General features: G+C 39.5%; 2 protein-coding genes across 7 annotated transcripts in view; both read left to right on the top strand.

Annotated features, from left to right (window-relative positions):
* LOC117540896 (zinc finger protein GLIS1) overlaps positions 1-1,226 on the top strand; it is a 41,957-nt gene extending 40,731 nt beyond the window's left edge. For all 5 annotated transcript variants that reach the window (XM_034207845.1, XM_034207842.1, XM_034207843.1 and 2 more), the window contains exon 9: positions 9-1,226. In XM_034207845.1, coding sequence (XP_034063736.1) covers positions 9-130 — 122 coding nt within the window. In that variant the 3' untranslated portion in view covers positions 131-1,226. The remainder of the gene's footprint in view (positions 1-8) is intronic.
* Positions 1,227-3,440: 2,214 nt separating this feature from the next.
* Positions 3,441-11,171, top strand: si:ch211-106k21.5 (leucine-rich repeat-containing protein 38). Of its 2 annotated transcripts, none has more exons than XM_034207839.1 (3): positions 3,441-3,646; positions 9,533-9,684; positions 9,761-11,171. In XM_034207839.1, the coding sequence occupies exon 3, from the start codon at positions 9,763-9,765 to the stop codon at positions 10,972-10,974; it is 1,212 nt and encodes a 403-aa protein (XP_034063730.1). In that variant the 5' UTR covers positions 3,441-3,646; positions 9,533-9,684; positions 9,761-9,762; the 3' UTR covers positions 10,975-11,171. The 2 variants fall into 2 exon arrangements, with proteins under 2 accessions (XP_034063730.1, XP_034063731.1); XM_034207840.1 differs by having other exon boundaries at positions 9,533-9,688.
* The last annotated feature ends 5,354 nt before the right edge of the window (positions 11,172-16,525 follow it).

The following is a 16,525-nucleotide window of genomic DNA, read 5'->3' as shown; positions in this document are numbered from 1 at the left end:
TCCCTCAGGGTTCGACCTGTTGCAGGAGCTGCAGGGCGGGGGCGGGTACTCTGACGACAGCTTCCTGTTCCAGGCAGGAGGCGTCGACCGCTGCCTCAACCAGATCTACTCCATCTACCTGGACTCATGATGGCCAGAACCAAAAGAACTGAAGCCCAAATCTCTGTGTCTTTGTGAAGACTAAAGGCAGCACGTAAGGTGTGTGTCAGCAGACAACGTGTATTCTAGGCTGAAGGAGGCAGAAAATGTGTCAGTGGGAGTTTTAATGGCACAAACTAAATGCTAAATATAACTAAAGTCAGAGTGTCTTTAATAGCGGTGACTTTTTTGTTCAGAGATGACCGCAGCGTTTGTGATCTGAATGAGCTATGAGCTTTTATTGGTTAGTTTGATCTGATGGAACAGGTAGCTGATTCTCTGGCTCCAGTAAGGTTCATTCTGTCTCAATGAAATGTTAAATACTGTCATGTTTCAGCACGCACTCTTTTAATGTAGTGGTTTACAACCTAAGGCCAATATATACGTTTCTTGAAATGAAGATACCAAAGAACAAAACAACACTCTTCTGCTCTACAAGTTACGCTTCAGTTGTGTCTGCTCCCTTATTCAAATGAAAGCAATCTGAGAAGTTAAGAAGAGTTATATTTTAATATTAACTGCACACAACTCGGATCATTCGAGGTGTGAAAGTTGCAAGTTGCTTCACCTTAAGGAACCACAAGGAAGAAACCGTTAAAGCAGATCATGAGTTGCATTAACGCAACTTGAGCAGTTTGAGATATGCTTATTTGTTTTCTTGCAGAGTTAGAAGAGAGGGTTGATAACAACATGTCAGTACGATAAAACATGTGGCTACCGTGAGACAAGAAGTACTGTAGGATTATAAAATCGATTCTAAAATAAATTGGTAACCAGTGCAAAGAGGCTAAACTATGGTGACGGAGGAGTTTGTTTTTGCTATAATAGAATACTATTTTGCTGTAATGTCAAAATACTTATTTAAGATTGTAGCATGTGTCCAAAGGGTTGTTGAGAAGCTGCTTCTCTAGTTTCATTTTGCTGCAGAAGAGGATAAACTGTAGCAGTGCTGCCACCAAGTGTCTGTATATGAATATTATATAAATACAGTCTGTGTGTTCGACTCCTGGGACTTAAAACTGACACACGAAGCAACAAAAACTGCACTACAATATTCCATCTGTGATTTTCTGCCATGGACTGAGAGGTGCCAACTCAATAAGTGTCAATATAACCTAACAACGATCAACAGCGTAGCATAATCTCCTTTTATATTGTCTTTTTGTTTCTTCACGTGTATCAGTGTTTTATTCAGTGAGAGGGAGGTGTGCATTGTTTACAATAAGTTCTCTGCACTCTGTCTCGTCACAGAGTCAAAAAAACGACCAACCAGAAAAAATGTTTACACTAATTTTGTAGCAAAAGATTTTCACATTATTGTCATTGACCAGTGTATATAGACTTTATAAAAACTGCTCCTGTCTTTTATATCAAATAAATCTGTTTGTATACGTTTGTGTTCGTTAGTATTAGTGCTTTAACCCAATGGTTTTTTCATTAATGATGATTATTATATAATGTTTAAAAACTGTGACAAATACCTGAGATTACATCTTGAAATGTAAAAGCAGAATATTAAAACATTTTGTATTTACTTTCAAGGAAATTAAGCGAATCCTGACCCTTGAGAAGCTGGAACAGTTTGGGGCATTTTAGGGTGAAATGTAACATCAATAGATTATCAAAATAACTATCTTTCAATTATTTTCTAAATAATTAATGTTATATCAGCCTTTGTTGTTGAAAAGTGTGTAAATGTATGTTAACAGATTTTGTTGAGCTTGTTGAGTGCTGGTACATACTGCCATCTATTGGTCATACATAGCTGAAGGCCTTAGAACATTTCTAGTTTTCCTAAAAGATAAGCTCATTTCCCTTTCTGAAGAAATAAAAAAGTGAATGGTTCACAGTAGGGCTATTTTTAACTTTTGTTCACTTTGAATCAAAAAGCCACTTAAGCAAGGCAAGTTTATTATATAGCACCTTTCAACACAAGGCAATTCAAGGTGCTTTACAAAAGTGAAAGACATTCAGACAAAGGCATTTAAAAACAGTAAAAGATAATAAAAGAAACATTAAAAGAAAAAATACATGAATAAAAAGTTACAGTGCAGTTTAAGATATGAATAGTTCACACAGAAGTTCCACTTTACTGATGAACACAACGGCTCAGTTTCAATTATAAGCAGCGACAAAAAGAAAAGTCTTCAGCCTGGATTTAAAAGTAGTCAGAGTTGCAGCAGACCTGCAGGTTTCTGGGAGTTTGTTCCAGATATTTGGAGCATAATAACTGAACGCTGCTTCTCCATGTTTAGTTCTGACTCTGGGGACAGAAAGCTGACGCTGAAGTAAATAAGGAAGATTTAGAAAAGTGTTATAATGAAGGATGGGAAATGTTTTGTAAGCAAATAAAAGGGAAAAGGGTATTTCTTAGCAATTACAATAGACAACTGATGAAGCAATGTGTGAACAAATAATTTAAGTACACAACAAAGTCATTTTGGAACAAATGCGAAAATAGGATGTCAAATGTCTATTAAAATAGCATCAAATTCCCCAAGTTAAATTCTAAATGAATGAGAAATATAAAAACAAAACAATCTAGAGTAACGTGTGTATGTCAACAAAGCACTTTAATTACCTTTCTGGAAGGAAACCTGAAAATGAACAAAGTAGGCCTACGTTTGAGAAACCGGCTCGAGATACACTTTGTTATATTCCATGGAATGCTCTTCACATCCCGATAGGAATGAATATCTTAAATGCTTTGACAAAAAATCCATTAAAAAATGCATCAGTGGAAGCCGTAGAACTGTAAAAAGCACGACCAATCATCTGAGCCGGCCCGGCTAAAGTAACTGGATGGCCTACCTGCCTGTCAGCCTTCCATCTGTGCACAAACTTATCTCGTGCCCTCATTGGTCATGTGCGCGTTCGTGTGTGTTGGAGGAGGGGCTCTGTAAGGAAGTGGCAGATTTGTTCCGGTTGTGTATTTTCAAATTCTAGCGCACTTTCTCCAAAATTACCTACCCCACCTTTAAGTGATTAGACTTATTAAATAAAAACCAACTGATCAACTCAATTAAACTTGTAGCCAAAGTCATTGAAACTCTTTTTCAAGCACGAAACTATAGTGGAAATACCAGTTTGAAAGGTTTAAATGCTTGTATCATTATGCAATAAGATTAACATGAACTTTTACTTTCAACAGTTTGATGATAAACGTAGTACAACCACCAGGGGGCGCTCTGCGGTCACTGAAACACGTACAGATTAAATCAGCCAGTTTCAGTCGAAGATAAACGCACTTTAACCGAACACTGTGTGTGAATAAACATGATTACCACACACACACACACAAACACTCACACAAGCTATCTGGAAGCTGTATGTCCACATTCCGCTCGGAGGGAGACACACCCTCTGACCCCGACCGAGGAGGGGAGCTGCTGCCGGGATGCAGAGAGGAGGAACTCACCGCTGCTGTGGAGACTGAAACCTGAAGAAGAGTCTCATCTCTCTCCAGCTTCAGACGGAGAAACACCTGCAGCGGACATGACCGTCACAGGTAAGAAGACACGTGTTTATATCTCCAACAGGTGTGTGCATGTGTGTTAACGTGTTGTGTTTGATTCACAGGGTGTTGTTGTTGTTATGGCGGGATATAGTGATATTATGGTGTGTTTTGTGCAGATACGGAGGTCATGAGTCCATGGTCCTCCACAATTCAACCCCACCCCCTTAAAAATGTTTGACTAAACACAAGAAAGTACATTAAATTAACTCATTCATTCTGTTTTTTTGCATTTAATTGATGTAGAACTGTTTGATAATGTTCTGTTCAGTGTTTTGTTGTTTTTCTACCTACACGAATTCTGAAACTTGACTACTTTTGTATTTACGTTACCTTGAATTTGTGCATTTTAATGATATTAAGTATACGAACTAAGACAATTAGGCCTACAAACTTAAGTGTTTGGAAGCTGAAATGTCCGTCTCTGGTTTGTGGTGCTGCAGCCCTGGTTTTTAACATATTTGATGGTGAAAGCTGCATAAAAGGAGACCGTTATATGTCAGAGGAAGCTGTGCCTCAGAGAGGATGTAGCTGCTCACATTGTTAGAGCGTGACACCATGTTCTCCAGATTTAAACCTCACTCCTCTTCACACCCTGAGAGGAGAACTTCATCTCTCTGTTTGGATTACGAGGTGTCAACCCCACAGCTCCAAGGCTCAGTTTAACAAGTGTCTCATTAAGTTTTTGTTTTTCATTTGTAATGCACAAAACAACATGGCTTTGAGATGTGGTCGCAATATTTGACTGGAATAAGGTGCATACAAAAAAAAGACAGATAAAAAACAAAAGTCAAGATTACCAGTGAAAGTCTTACAACTCTTAATGAATCCTTAAACAAGACTTTACAATATCTAATAATAATTCATACTAAAGGCAAAGGAGTCTAGGGATTTCATGTCCAAAACTATTTTGTTGCATTCTTGTTTTTCATTCACTTCAAAGCTTTTACAAATGAAAGAAACTCAATAGGAAATTTAGGATTCACTTTCATATATTTGGATTAAAATGTACCAAAAAAAGATTAACCAAAAAGTCTTCTTTCAAATCGTCAAAAAAGAGTCCATGAGTAATGTCCCTTTGAGATCAAGTGTTGCAGTTGAAAAACCTTCAGGTAAAGTGTCTTTGAGTAGTTATTAATTAATGTGTTATGATTAAAATCCATTAATTGTGTTACGGTGCAGGAAGCAGGACCCAAATGCAGATTAAAGTGTCAAAAATATCTCCTTTATTTCAAGGCTATACTAGAAACAAAGACCGAACAGAAGACCAAGTCAAAACACAAGACGAACCGACAAAGACAGACAGAAAAACCAGAACTTAAATACACACAACAAGACTAATTATACAAACAAGACACAGGTGAGGAGGGAGGAGAAGACACAGGTGAGGAGGGAGGAGAAAACACAGGTGAGGAGGGAGGAGAAAACACAGGTGCACACAATCGGGTAATAAGACACACCAGGGAAACTAACGACAGGGAACCACAGACAGATCTAAAGACAAAACACAACGCAGACAGAAACAGGCAAGACAGGAAGTGAAGACCTTTCAAAATAAAACATAAACAAAAGACAGAAAAAGACAACACAGACAGATCTTGACTAATTGAGCCATAGAGTTTCTGCAAACAAACACTACATTGTGAAAGAGGTGACTGTTACCCAAAGATAAACTCATCTGCAGATATTCACACTGCTGTCTTGAAACTGAGTGACTGCAGATCTCTGTTCTGTCAGATAGCGAAACGTGTGAATCGACTCACCTTTAGACTCTTCTGTTATCGGCTGAGCAGCCACACTTATCTCAATTAGCGAATGCTTGGAATTAGAAACAGTCAAACTACGACCAAAGCATCCAAATCTAAGCTAATTGTTACCCTCATGCAACTATTTCCTTTCCCTCAAATGTTGAATATAACGTCTCTTGATAGCTATCAGTCAGGACAGACGCTTTGTACAGAGCATGCAAATAACGAGGATATGAAATGTGTATTAATAACAGGAGGCTCAGTTCACACGGTAACATTTTAAATGAAAGGTTGAGATTAAAAGCAAACACAAGCTTATCTGAAAAGGTCGATTTGATCACACACAACTATATTGCATCAAGTGATTGTTGAAGGTGCACTGCAGAACAAAAGCAGCCTTTCTATCTCTATTTTCTGGGGGATTTAAAAATAAATTCCTGCTTTAAATTGAACCGAATGAACCGAACAGCATCACGGAGCAATAAGTGTCACATATCTTTGAAATAAAATGCTGCTTTAATGCATACATGTATATAAACATGGAGGCTTCCTGTATGTGAAACAAGTCTCTGCTGTTGCTCTCAGCTTTACAGAGTTGTTTATCTTGTTGTTTATCTTGTTGTTTTACGTCCCACAACTTTAACAGTTTGGTTTAGCTGTTGAAAACGTTTACTCAACCTGTCGAGCATAAAACCGCTGATAGAAAAAGTTATCGACTAGCTGGTAAATATAGTGGAGCATTAAGCCGCTAAACACAGATGGAAAGGACACAATATTTGACTCAATTCATCACTTGGAAAAACACTCAACTTAAATTGAAGTTATCGTTGATCTCAGTGCTATTCCAACCATAAATGCATGTCTTCGATTTAAAAGGTGATAACATATCAATGTTATATCAACACCTTGTTTCTGCTGCCCCCCATGTGGTCACTTGTTGCTGCGTTTAAGTTATTTTGAATAAAATAATGTAGCTTTAGACTAAATTCCCGTTAACCTGTCGAGCCTGTTTTTCAGTAAGTAATGAGGGTATTTTTACGTGAGTTCTGTGCTAAGTGTGTTAGCATTTTTTCGCTCAGGGCTAATTCAGAGCCTTTGTTATTACCCTTATGTTTCGTTTTGGTTCATATCGTCTGAAAGCTGAGTTTCTTCCCGTTAAGTGGGTACGACACATTCATAGGTTTTTAAATGTAACGGCCCGTCCACACTAGAGCTTCAAAAAAATCTTGGAGCTGGGCGTGTCTGAAGCTCGACCAACAACCAATCACATGAATCTCCCGCCCCTGACACACAAGCAGCGGTTTGATTGGCTAGAGCTTGTACTGGCATATGATTTGATTGGCTGACGCTTCCACCGAAAGCTTCAGAAGCTTCAAAAGTTGAACATTGCTCAACTTTTGCAGCCTGAAACGCCAGGAAAGCTCCGCTCTGCTTCCCACAATGCAGTTCGGCAAAAAGTGACGTCACCCCATTCAAAGTGAATTGTCAGACGCGTCGGAAACCGTTTTTGAAGCTGTAGTGTGGACGGGCCGTTAAGAAGCCCTCAGACGCTGTTTCTTGCAGCCCCCGGGGAAATGGGGCTTAACAGGAAGACATCATAATATTTGTCATATGATTTGTCACTAAAGTCTAAAGGTGTTTTCCCTCTTTTAGAGCTCAGTGAAGTTAATGAGGGGCAGAAAGATGAAGTTGATGACTATATTGTAATATAATGGAGACTTTCACTGGACGTGTATCTGCTCTTTGTTCAGCTGTGGTAGCTGTCATTTCTCACATCAATCACCTTGTGTTCTTTTATTTAATCCAAACAACCGGCTCTCCGTCCGTCTGCTGCCGGAAATATAAACGGTTTCACCTGCTGCGAACCACGGAGAAAGAAACGACCTGGTTGAATATTACTCAGTGTTGACAGAAGTGGAAGAAAACTCAAGGCATGAATGAAAATATCAATAACACCTATATTCTACATGTGAAAGTCCTTTTAAACTAAATCAGCATTAGACTCAAAACAAACATCATTATTTTCATGATTTATATTATTGATTATAAAAGTGGTCTTTCATTAAATCACGTTTATGTTGCAGCTTGTAAATGTGGAGCTGATTTTAACACATTTATGCACTTTGAGTTTGCTCATTTTTTATTAAAATGAGTTGTCATAGTTCTCACTTTCCACTGCTAGGTTTTGGCTGATTATCTCCATGTTAGATTAATATTAAGTACAGTTACACAAAAGAATGAAAATAACTCTTGATAACGTAAACAGCCCTCCTCGTACCTGCAGTATCTCATCCTCGCACTCTCTGCTCTGTGTTGGATATATTACATCATCTCTGCCAGAAACAAAGAGTCAGTTTATTCCCTGTGACGCACACTTCCTGCGTTTGTTAGACTCTCTGCTGCTCTGCTGAAGTCCAGGCTGAAAATACATGTGTAGTCTTGGATAAAGATATTTACGATGAATGCCTAGTGAATGAGACGAAAGCTTTCATTCGGCACATTCATCAGATCAAATGTTTAATATGTCTAAGACTTTGCTTTGTGTCCAAACATTCCCATCAGCCCTAGCTGCACTTGTTTAGCTCATGTTAGCATGCTAAAATCCAGCGTCATCATTATTGGGCTTGTTAGCATGCTGAGATTATCATTAACTGTGACAAAGTACAGTCCAAGTGAACGTCTTTGCAAATAGTGTTTTATCATCAGCAGGTGAATTGATTCTTTGGTTAATGGATGATCCCAGCGGACACATTGGTCCCGTTTAAACTATCCTCTGGTGCTGTTTGGGGTGTTAGCACATTCCTGCCTCCGGACTGTGGAGCAGATTTCCATTGTGGTGTGTGAGGAAGTCTGATGACCAAACACACTCCCTCTCTTCCTGCTTCACATGTAAAGTCAGAAAACACTGGCCTTGTTTATGTCGACCACACATGCTTTTATGTTCAGGCAGCGTCACTGGACACATAGGAGATTTAGGAAGTGCCCAGCAATTACTTTTTTAATCTCTTCAATTATAGGGCTTCCCAAATGTCGTCATCTGCCAAGTAGACACACGGTATCAAACATGACACTGAAATAGCCATGCAGGGGTAATTTCTACATGAATTACAGTGAGTTTAGGGAATTTCACATTATTTTAAAGTAAATGATGCCGTTTTCTACTGTAATGTGTTTTGATGTCTTGCATTTCGGTTCGATAACCTTAAAGGGATAGTTTGTATGTTTTGAAGCTGGGATGTATGAGGTACTTAGTTATAGTCTGTGTATTACATACAGTTGACGGCGGTTGGCACATGCCCAGTTTAGAGAGGCAGACAGTAATATGGACATGGAAGCAGAGCAATGTACTGCTGTAAAAGCATCAAAACATGTAAAGCTCACCTAAAACACATAAAGCTGTAACTATGGTTTCTTCAGAGCCACCAAACTCCATTGACAAACACAGTAATTTTACCTCTCAGAACAAGAGAGCTGCTGGTTTACCCCTGTGTCGATCGGTAAGTGTGTTTGTGTTATTTTGTGACTGGTTAGTTAGGATTGCCCAGAGTAACTCCAAAACACAAACAAACGATGTCTTCGAGGCAGCGGTAGACCAGCAACTACCGTACTCTGCAAGTCAAATTAGTGTTTTTGTCAATGGAGACTTTAAAGATAGATGGTTTATAAAAGCTTCCATTCCCTGTTGGTTTTTTCACCATGTAATCAACATGTACAGTAATCGTAGAACAAAAGAAAAGACTTAGACAGTCAAAAGTAAAAGATAAAGGATGAATCTTTAATTAACAGTGACTTCTGAATTACTGAAAACACAAGCAATTTGTTTTAAGATAAGATGGATAAACATTCTTCACAAGCCAATTAATGACAAGTTAGTTTCATTGACGGGTAATTTCCTTTATTTAGAAGGAGCCGAAAATATAAAATAAATCCATGAATTCAAAATATATATATTTTATCCTCTTAACATCAGATTTAAGGGTGCTTCCACTATAAGTAAACACAATAACCTGCTGGCTGAATCTCTTCAGGCTCCATCTTTGCCTTCAGGTAACGTTTGTACAACCTCCATCTGCCGATTAAGAGCACAGCCTTCACGTGAAACTCACAGCAGCATCTGTTTCCTCTCCGACAGCCAAACACTGGACTCCTGATCCCCAGTGACCCGCATCACCATGCCAACCCCCCCAATCCTCACGGCAACAAGGAGTCCTCGGAGAAATCGCTAGGTTTACAACCGTGAGCCTTCATAAAGCTGATCCAGTCAGAGAAGGAGACAGCAGGCAGGTAGGTAAGAAGAGAGAAAGAAAGAAGGATTCTTAAGTGATTCTGGTGAAGTTACAGTCTGTGTTTTCTGTTTCAGAGATGCCTTCCCAGCGTGGCGCCCTGCTGATCTTCTTGTTCCTGTTGAAGATGGGACCTGTGGGAGCATGTGTGTGTCCAGAAGCCACTGTTTTATCCCAGTTTCCCTTTGAGATACCTGCTGACGCCTGTTGCTTGAACTACTCCGGCTCCACTTTCAGCCATGTGCACTGGTCTGTGTTTACCAACGAGACAAACATAAAGACTCTGGATCTCTCCTTCTGTAATATCAGCTCGGTTAATATGACCGGTAAAGACGTGTCTACCTTACAGAGGGTTCTCTTGGGTCATAACAGACTCACAGTGTTGCCGAGGGGGTTTCTAAGCGGGCAGCCGAGGCTAACGGAGGTGGATTTGAGCGGGAATCTGATTCAGGAGCTGCCTGAGGGTTTCCTCCAGGAATCAGACGTCCTCCAGAAGCTGAATCTTCAGGGGAACCAGCTTCGCCTCCTCCCAGACTCTGTGCTTGTGAGGCCCCGTCTGCAAACACTGGATCTGGATGGGAACCCGTGGGATTGCTCTTGTTTGTTACTGGAAGGCATGGAGGACGCTGGGAAGTTGAACAGGACCGTTAAGATGCAGGATCTGGTGAGGAACCTGACCTGCGTGACTCCTCGGCACCTGGCCGGCAGGACGGTGTTCTCGGTGAGAATCAGTGACGTGTGCCGCCCAGCTGGTCTCACCGCGCTCTTCATCGTGCTGCCGCTCCTCATCCTCTCTGCCCTGGTGCTCTGCTGGTGCTGCGGGAGGAAGAGGAAGAAGAAGGAAGCATCATTAAGCACCTCGAAAAGGAGAGCTACCAACTCCAGTATCGGCCAGAAGCATCGCAGCAAGCAGAAACCTACGCCTGGCGATCAGAATAAAGCAGAACACAAAGAGGGGATCCTGAAGAACCAGTTGCTGCTCCGCCCAGCCTCCACCCTGCTGGGCAGCACCAGAGACATCTACGAAGAGGTGGAGATTAAGCTGGGTTCGGTGGAGTCTCTTCCTCGTGTGACCTCCATCTGCTCCTCAGAGGGGAAGCAGGTTCCTCCGGGCTCTGAAGGGACCGAGAAGACCGAGCTGGACACGGTGAGCGTGACGGAGGTGATGAAGGACTCGACTGACAGAGAGAAGGCGTACCTCACTCAGAGCACCGAGTACTACAGCCTGGTGCCCGGGATCGAGCTCGAGGACTCGGACTACGGAGAGTATGAGAACGTCAGCCTCTCGTGACAACAGGTCAAAATAATTGCTCAAATGTAGTTTTTTTTTTTTACATGAGAAGATTTTAATCCTACATGTTTTTTTTAAAGTTCTCTAAAATCTATTTGCTCAATCAGCTTCTCGGTTTGGAGTCAAACCAAAAACGTTGTTAAGATATGATAAGATAAGACTTTATTTATCCCGAAGGAAATTGTTGTGCCAGAAAAGTTCAGTTAATTCACACTCACAGATTTCTGCATTTGTTTTTATCCGTGCTCTTTTCACTGGTTTGAACATCGTTGAGTGTTAAACTGCAAAATATGGATATTTTCCTTTACTTAAACTTTGACTGGTTTATTTAGTGATAAACATTCATTTTAAAGAGAAACTTAAGTTTTGAAACCAAGTTTTTTAGGGGCTTTAATTATAGAGCCGTTAGCTTAGCATAAAGACTGGAAGCAGGGGGAAACAGATAGCCTGACTGGGTTGCGTTGTGTTTGTTTCTACATGTAGATTCAACTTATTAGATACAACCTAGAAATGAGTGAGCTTTGTTGAAACCAGAAAGTGGTAAAGTTTAAGTTTATCCACCCACTCTTTTTGAATTAGGCAAGGCAAGAAGCTTTTTGAAGATGTCACTATTTTGCAGAGCTAGTTTGAAAGCTACTGTAGCTGGTTAGCTAACAGCTAACAAGAAAACTACTAGCGCTAGTCAGTCACTAAAGTTGTGATATATGGCTGTGGGTTAAAAGATCTACCATTCAAACCTCTTTTGAATCGTCCATCTCCCTTTATTTGTTTTCAATTTTCTCTGCAAATACAGCCCTTACCAATATTTGAATATGTTAGTTTATATAAATAACATAGGAACATGGGAACAGAGGACATGCTAAGCTAGGCTAAGCTAATCCTGTCTCTGAGAACCTGCATCTTTCTTCTCATCTAACTCTAGGCAAGAAAGTATTTTCCATCAATGTGTGTGTGTGTGTGTGGGTGTGTGTGTGGTGTGTGGTGGTGTGTGTGTTGTGTGGTGTGTGTGTGGGTGTGTGTGTGTGTGTGTGTGTGTGTTGTGTGTGTGTGTGTGTGTGTGTGTGTGTGTGTGTGTGTGTGTGTGTGTGTGTGTGTGTGTGTGTGTGTGTGTGTGTGTGTGTGTGTTCTGAGAGAGAGTGGTCCGACCACTGTGCTATCACAATGTAAGAGGAAGTGATTTAATCCGGAGCTGTTCCTGTGGGACCTGAGGAACGCAGTGACGTTTGAAAGGGAGGCCCGCCTTTTTTCACTCTGGAAAAAAGACATTTATTGTATATATGATGTTGCACTCCACACAAATTAACGCTTCATATTGTTTGCACCTGTATTACAAAGAGCAGGACATATTTTAAATGCATTATTAATCGAAGTCAGGCAATCTTTTGTGTGCACTCTCCTTTACCTCTCCCAAGTGTAATTGTTTAAGGCTTTCCAGTTTGACTTGTACTGCATACAGGATGTTCCGGATCCTTCACTTTAAGCTGCACATCCAGAAATGAACAATGACTAATCCAATTGCAGTTAATTCATTGTGAAATGTGGAATGTAAAGCTTAGGTGAGGAGTCTACATTTATATATGCCCCTGGATAAAGGATGAAAGGCTTGCTCATGTTTCACGTCACGTACTAAATGTGCGTATATGTTGGAAACAATCAGCGCAGTCAGATCTAAATGCAGGGGAATGCTGGTTTTAAGATACAAATCTCTGTAAAGTAACCTGAGATGCAGAGCATTTCTGTGCAATGGTTCTACCATAAAATGACACTGGAGACACAAAAACAAAAAAATCAGGGTCATCCAAGTTGTGGGAAACGTCTCACAAGAACGCTAATTGGCTTGTGTTTAGTGAGACGGACACAGAAAGTGGGTGCAGCCTGAAGGGTGTGGAGCTTCCTGGAATTTAAAACACCGGGGGTATATTTTCCAGTGGGGTTATCAGGTTTTTTCCATTAAAGATGTATTTATAGACACTGAGGTTTACTGCCAGAGGCCCTTAGGTCAAAAGACAAGCAGACACAGGAGTGAATGTTGCTTTTTGTAATTTTGTACACAGAGAAATAACCTGATACAACAAATGTGAGTGTATTGTAGCTACTAGGCAAATGTAGTTTTACCATTCTCTTGGTAGCATTATTTATTTGGTTTATCTTATTGTTAACTGTCAGATATTCCCAAGAATTGGCTTGACAAATACAGGCTTGTTATTTTTTCTGAAACTATGTCACCATTTTTTGGCACATGTATCTCCCTAGGTAAATTGAAAGTAACGTTTGGCTACCAGTGTTCATGCTAGCGATGACATTACCGCATATAAACACGGTCTACTTTTGTTCTTGTGTTGTTTTGTTTTTTTAAAGGCTAAAAAAAAAGAAGCACACCAGCCTCCAAAGTCTTGGGATTACAAGTATTTTTCTTGTTAAAGTGTCAAATAAATCCCTAAATGTTCAGGCCTGCTGTGCTGTAATGTTGCTAAGCTAGACTAAGCTAACTTCCAGTCAATTAAAACATGTCTTTTAGGTTCAATAAATTAAAACGTGACTTCTTTTAGGCCTTCAAATGTTACATTAAGAATAAGTTATTAATCTGGATCGACAATTTTGCTGAGAGTAATAAGACCTATGACCTCAACATTTGTAAAGTGAATTTAGTCCTTATCCTCTGTTTGTTTAGTAACAGCTACTAGTAGCATTAGTGATCCTTGTCTGTTGAAACTAAATGGGTATACTGGTATGATGCACTGATTAATATGATATTGTTCATTCTGGCAGATGCACTATCTTCACAGTTTTTTTATATACAAAATGTTTATTGTTGCAATAAAATTAAATGTTTTTTTCCAGATGTGTTCCTCAGTGTATGATGATGATGACAAACAAACAGGAAAGAAAAACTAAATATTTTATTATTTTGCTTCCTTTTTTTGCTGCATGCTCCAGATCTTTTCATTTAACCTTTTTTTCTGTGGCCTTTCGTATCTTTCTGAACCGACAATGATCCGCCCCCAGATACCTGAGATCCCACTTTGAGCTCTAGTTTCACCTCGCTGTGGGAAGTTGTAATTACCGCGTTAGGAAACTCAATACGATCAGTCTGTCCTGCTCTCAAAAGCCTAAACCAAGGACCAGGAGATCCAGTGCAGGACCGGAAATATATGAGCAGGAAACGATGGAAAACAATTATCTATGGAGGCTTATGGGAGTTTATTTTGTCTACAAATCAAGATTCAAGTCTAACCATTGACTCTGGATCAGGGGTTTCAAACTCAAGGCCCGGGGCCAAATCCGGCCCGTGACTTCACTTCATGTGGCCCCACAAGAGCTCTGAAAGAATGTAATATGTTTATTATACGGTTACATGCCGATTTACAGAAGCACATTGCCCATAAACTACATGTCCCACAATGCATCTCAAATTTGACTTTTTCTTAGAATTTGACTTTTTTCCTTCAAAATGTCACTTCATTTTTTGGATTTTGACTTTTTCTCCAGAATGTGGCTTTTCTTTTTAAATCATTTTGTGACATTCTCACTGAAGAGACTTGCAATTATTTGCCCTAGACTTCTGCTTTCAGACGTAATTAATTATGAAGTTATTACCCTATCCGATAATAATCCAATGCAGAGGCAATAATGTAATTGTATAATACATTAATTTATATATATTAAATATTTATATATGTATTTTTATAAAGTCTTCAAGTTACAACCGGCCCGTTGAGTGCAACCATAATGCTGATGTGGCCCGTGATGAAATTGAGTTTGACCCCCCTGCTCTAGATTAACATGGGATAGAGACACACGTGAAAAAGTGGAAAGTAAGCGTAAAACAGTTTTTAAATTATATTTTTGTGTCGTACTTATACAGGTAGAAAATGTCCTCAGATATTTAACCTAAGTAAAAGTAACAATTCAACAGTGGACAAATGTTACAAGTAAAAAAGTTTTTTTGCATTTGTCGATTTCAGAGTAATATGTATGAGATCATGTGATATTCATTTTTGAAATACTTTATATACCAGTGGGCATCATTTCTGGATATCTCAGGAATAAGACAGCAGAGAGGAGCTTAACATTTTGGGTGTTTTTATGGTAAATATTTTTATTGATTTTCTCAGTTTTTTAACAAAAGCAAGTGATACAGATTCAGTAAAGATATATACACACAAGCTGACAAATCAAAATCTTCATTTCAATCCCACCCACCAACATGTTGGGTGTTTAATTGCAAGAAAAACAGTCAGCCAATACAGTCTATGTATATCTTGTTTGTTTGTAGCCTTTATTTAACCAGGTCAAGGGTGACCTGCAGGACATTAGTTACACATGTAACATAAAAACAACAGAACAACAATAAGGATGACAAACAACATAATGTACAGAGTCCAGTTTCCAAACTCTATTTACAGAGACAGGTACCATGAGTATCAAACAGCATGTCACCCAGCTGAGTTTTAAAATGATGCAGGGGAACCAAAGTGCTCAGTTTTAAACATGTTTGCAGACTGTTCCAATTTAGTGGAGCTGCACAACTAAAAGCTTTCTTCCCTAAGACAGTCCTAGCACTTGGCACATTTAATAAAACAACATCATGAGATCTCAGGCAATATGTACTTTCAATTCGTCGAGAGATCAGAGAGCAGATATAAAAAGGTAGTTTACCCAACATGGCTTTGTAAATGAACATGTACCAATGACTGAGCCTCCGTACAGTTAGTGAAGGCAGACCTGCCTTGGCATACAGGGTACAGTGATGAGTAAGTGCTTTACAGTTAGTAACAAATCTCAGGGCACTGTGATAGGCGGCATCTAACTTTTCCAGGCAATGGACAGGTGCATTCATATAGATCAGATCACCATAGTCCAGCACAGGTCAAAAGGTCACAGTGACCAGCCTTTTCCTGGCTTATCACTTATGAATCAATAATCTGAATCCGCACAATAACTATCGGTGTCAATATAATATTGGACTCCAAAATGTAGTAGGGGTGTATTAAAATAGTCAACTAAGGTACTTCAATTATACTTATTAACAGGACTTGAGTATGTGTTCTTAGTCCACTACTGCATATTTCAGTTGAAAAAGAACAATTAACATTATAGGAAATTGTAATAATGTGCTTTATAGACAACACAATTAAAACAAGATAAATAAACACGAATGATCTCATTAAAAATATGGAGTACAAACAGCTGATTTGTTCTTTCAGTGTTTTAAATGAGCAGGACATTAAATGTGTCAGATGCTCTTTCACTGTTTTCTGTCAATAGCCTTAATGTTTCTTTGTTTATGAGATAAATACAGACGACAGGCCTCAGGGCTGAGAGCCTGCTGCTCAACGAGAGCGCCCTCTAGTGACAGGAACTACACCTGTCATTTATCAGCCAAAGAAAAAACACTTTATTAAGATGATGCATAAATCTATTGGTAATACATGCATTGAGTTAAATCTACAGTCAGAGAGGCTCACATTCTGCTGGTAAATAATAAAGGGAAGTCCTCAAGTCCACAGGGTTTTCCGGCTCTGATGGAGGATAGACGGTCTCGTAAATA

The sequence above is a fragment of the Gymnodraco acuticeps genome, unplaced genomic scaffold (assembly GCF_902827175.1).
Source record: "Gymnodraco acuticeps unplaced genomic scaffold, fGymAcu1.1, whole genome shotgun sequence".
NCBI classification, from domain to species: domain Eukaryota; kingdom Metazoa; phylum Chordata; class Actinopteri; order Perciformes; family Bathydraconidae; genus Gymnodraco; species Gymnodraco acuticeps.
The sequence above is the reverse complement of the archived record's forward strand: the minus strand, read 5'-3'. Positions and strand labels throughout refer to the sequence as shown.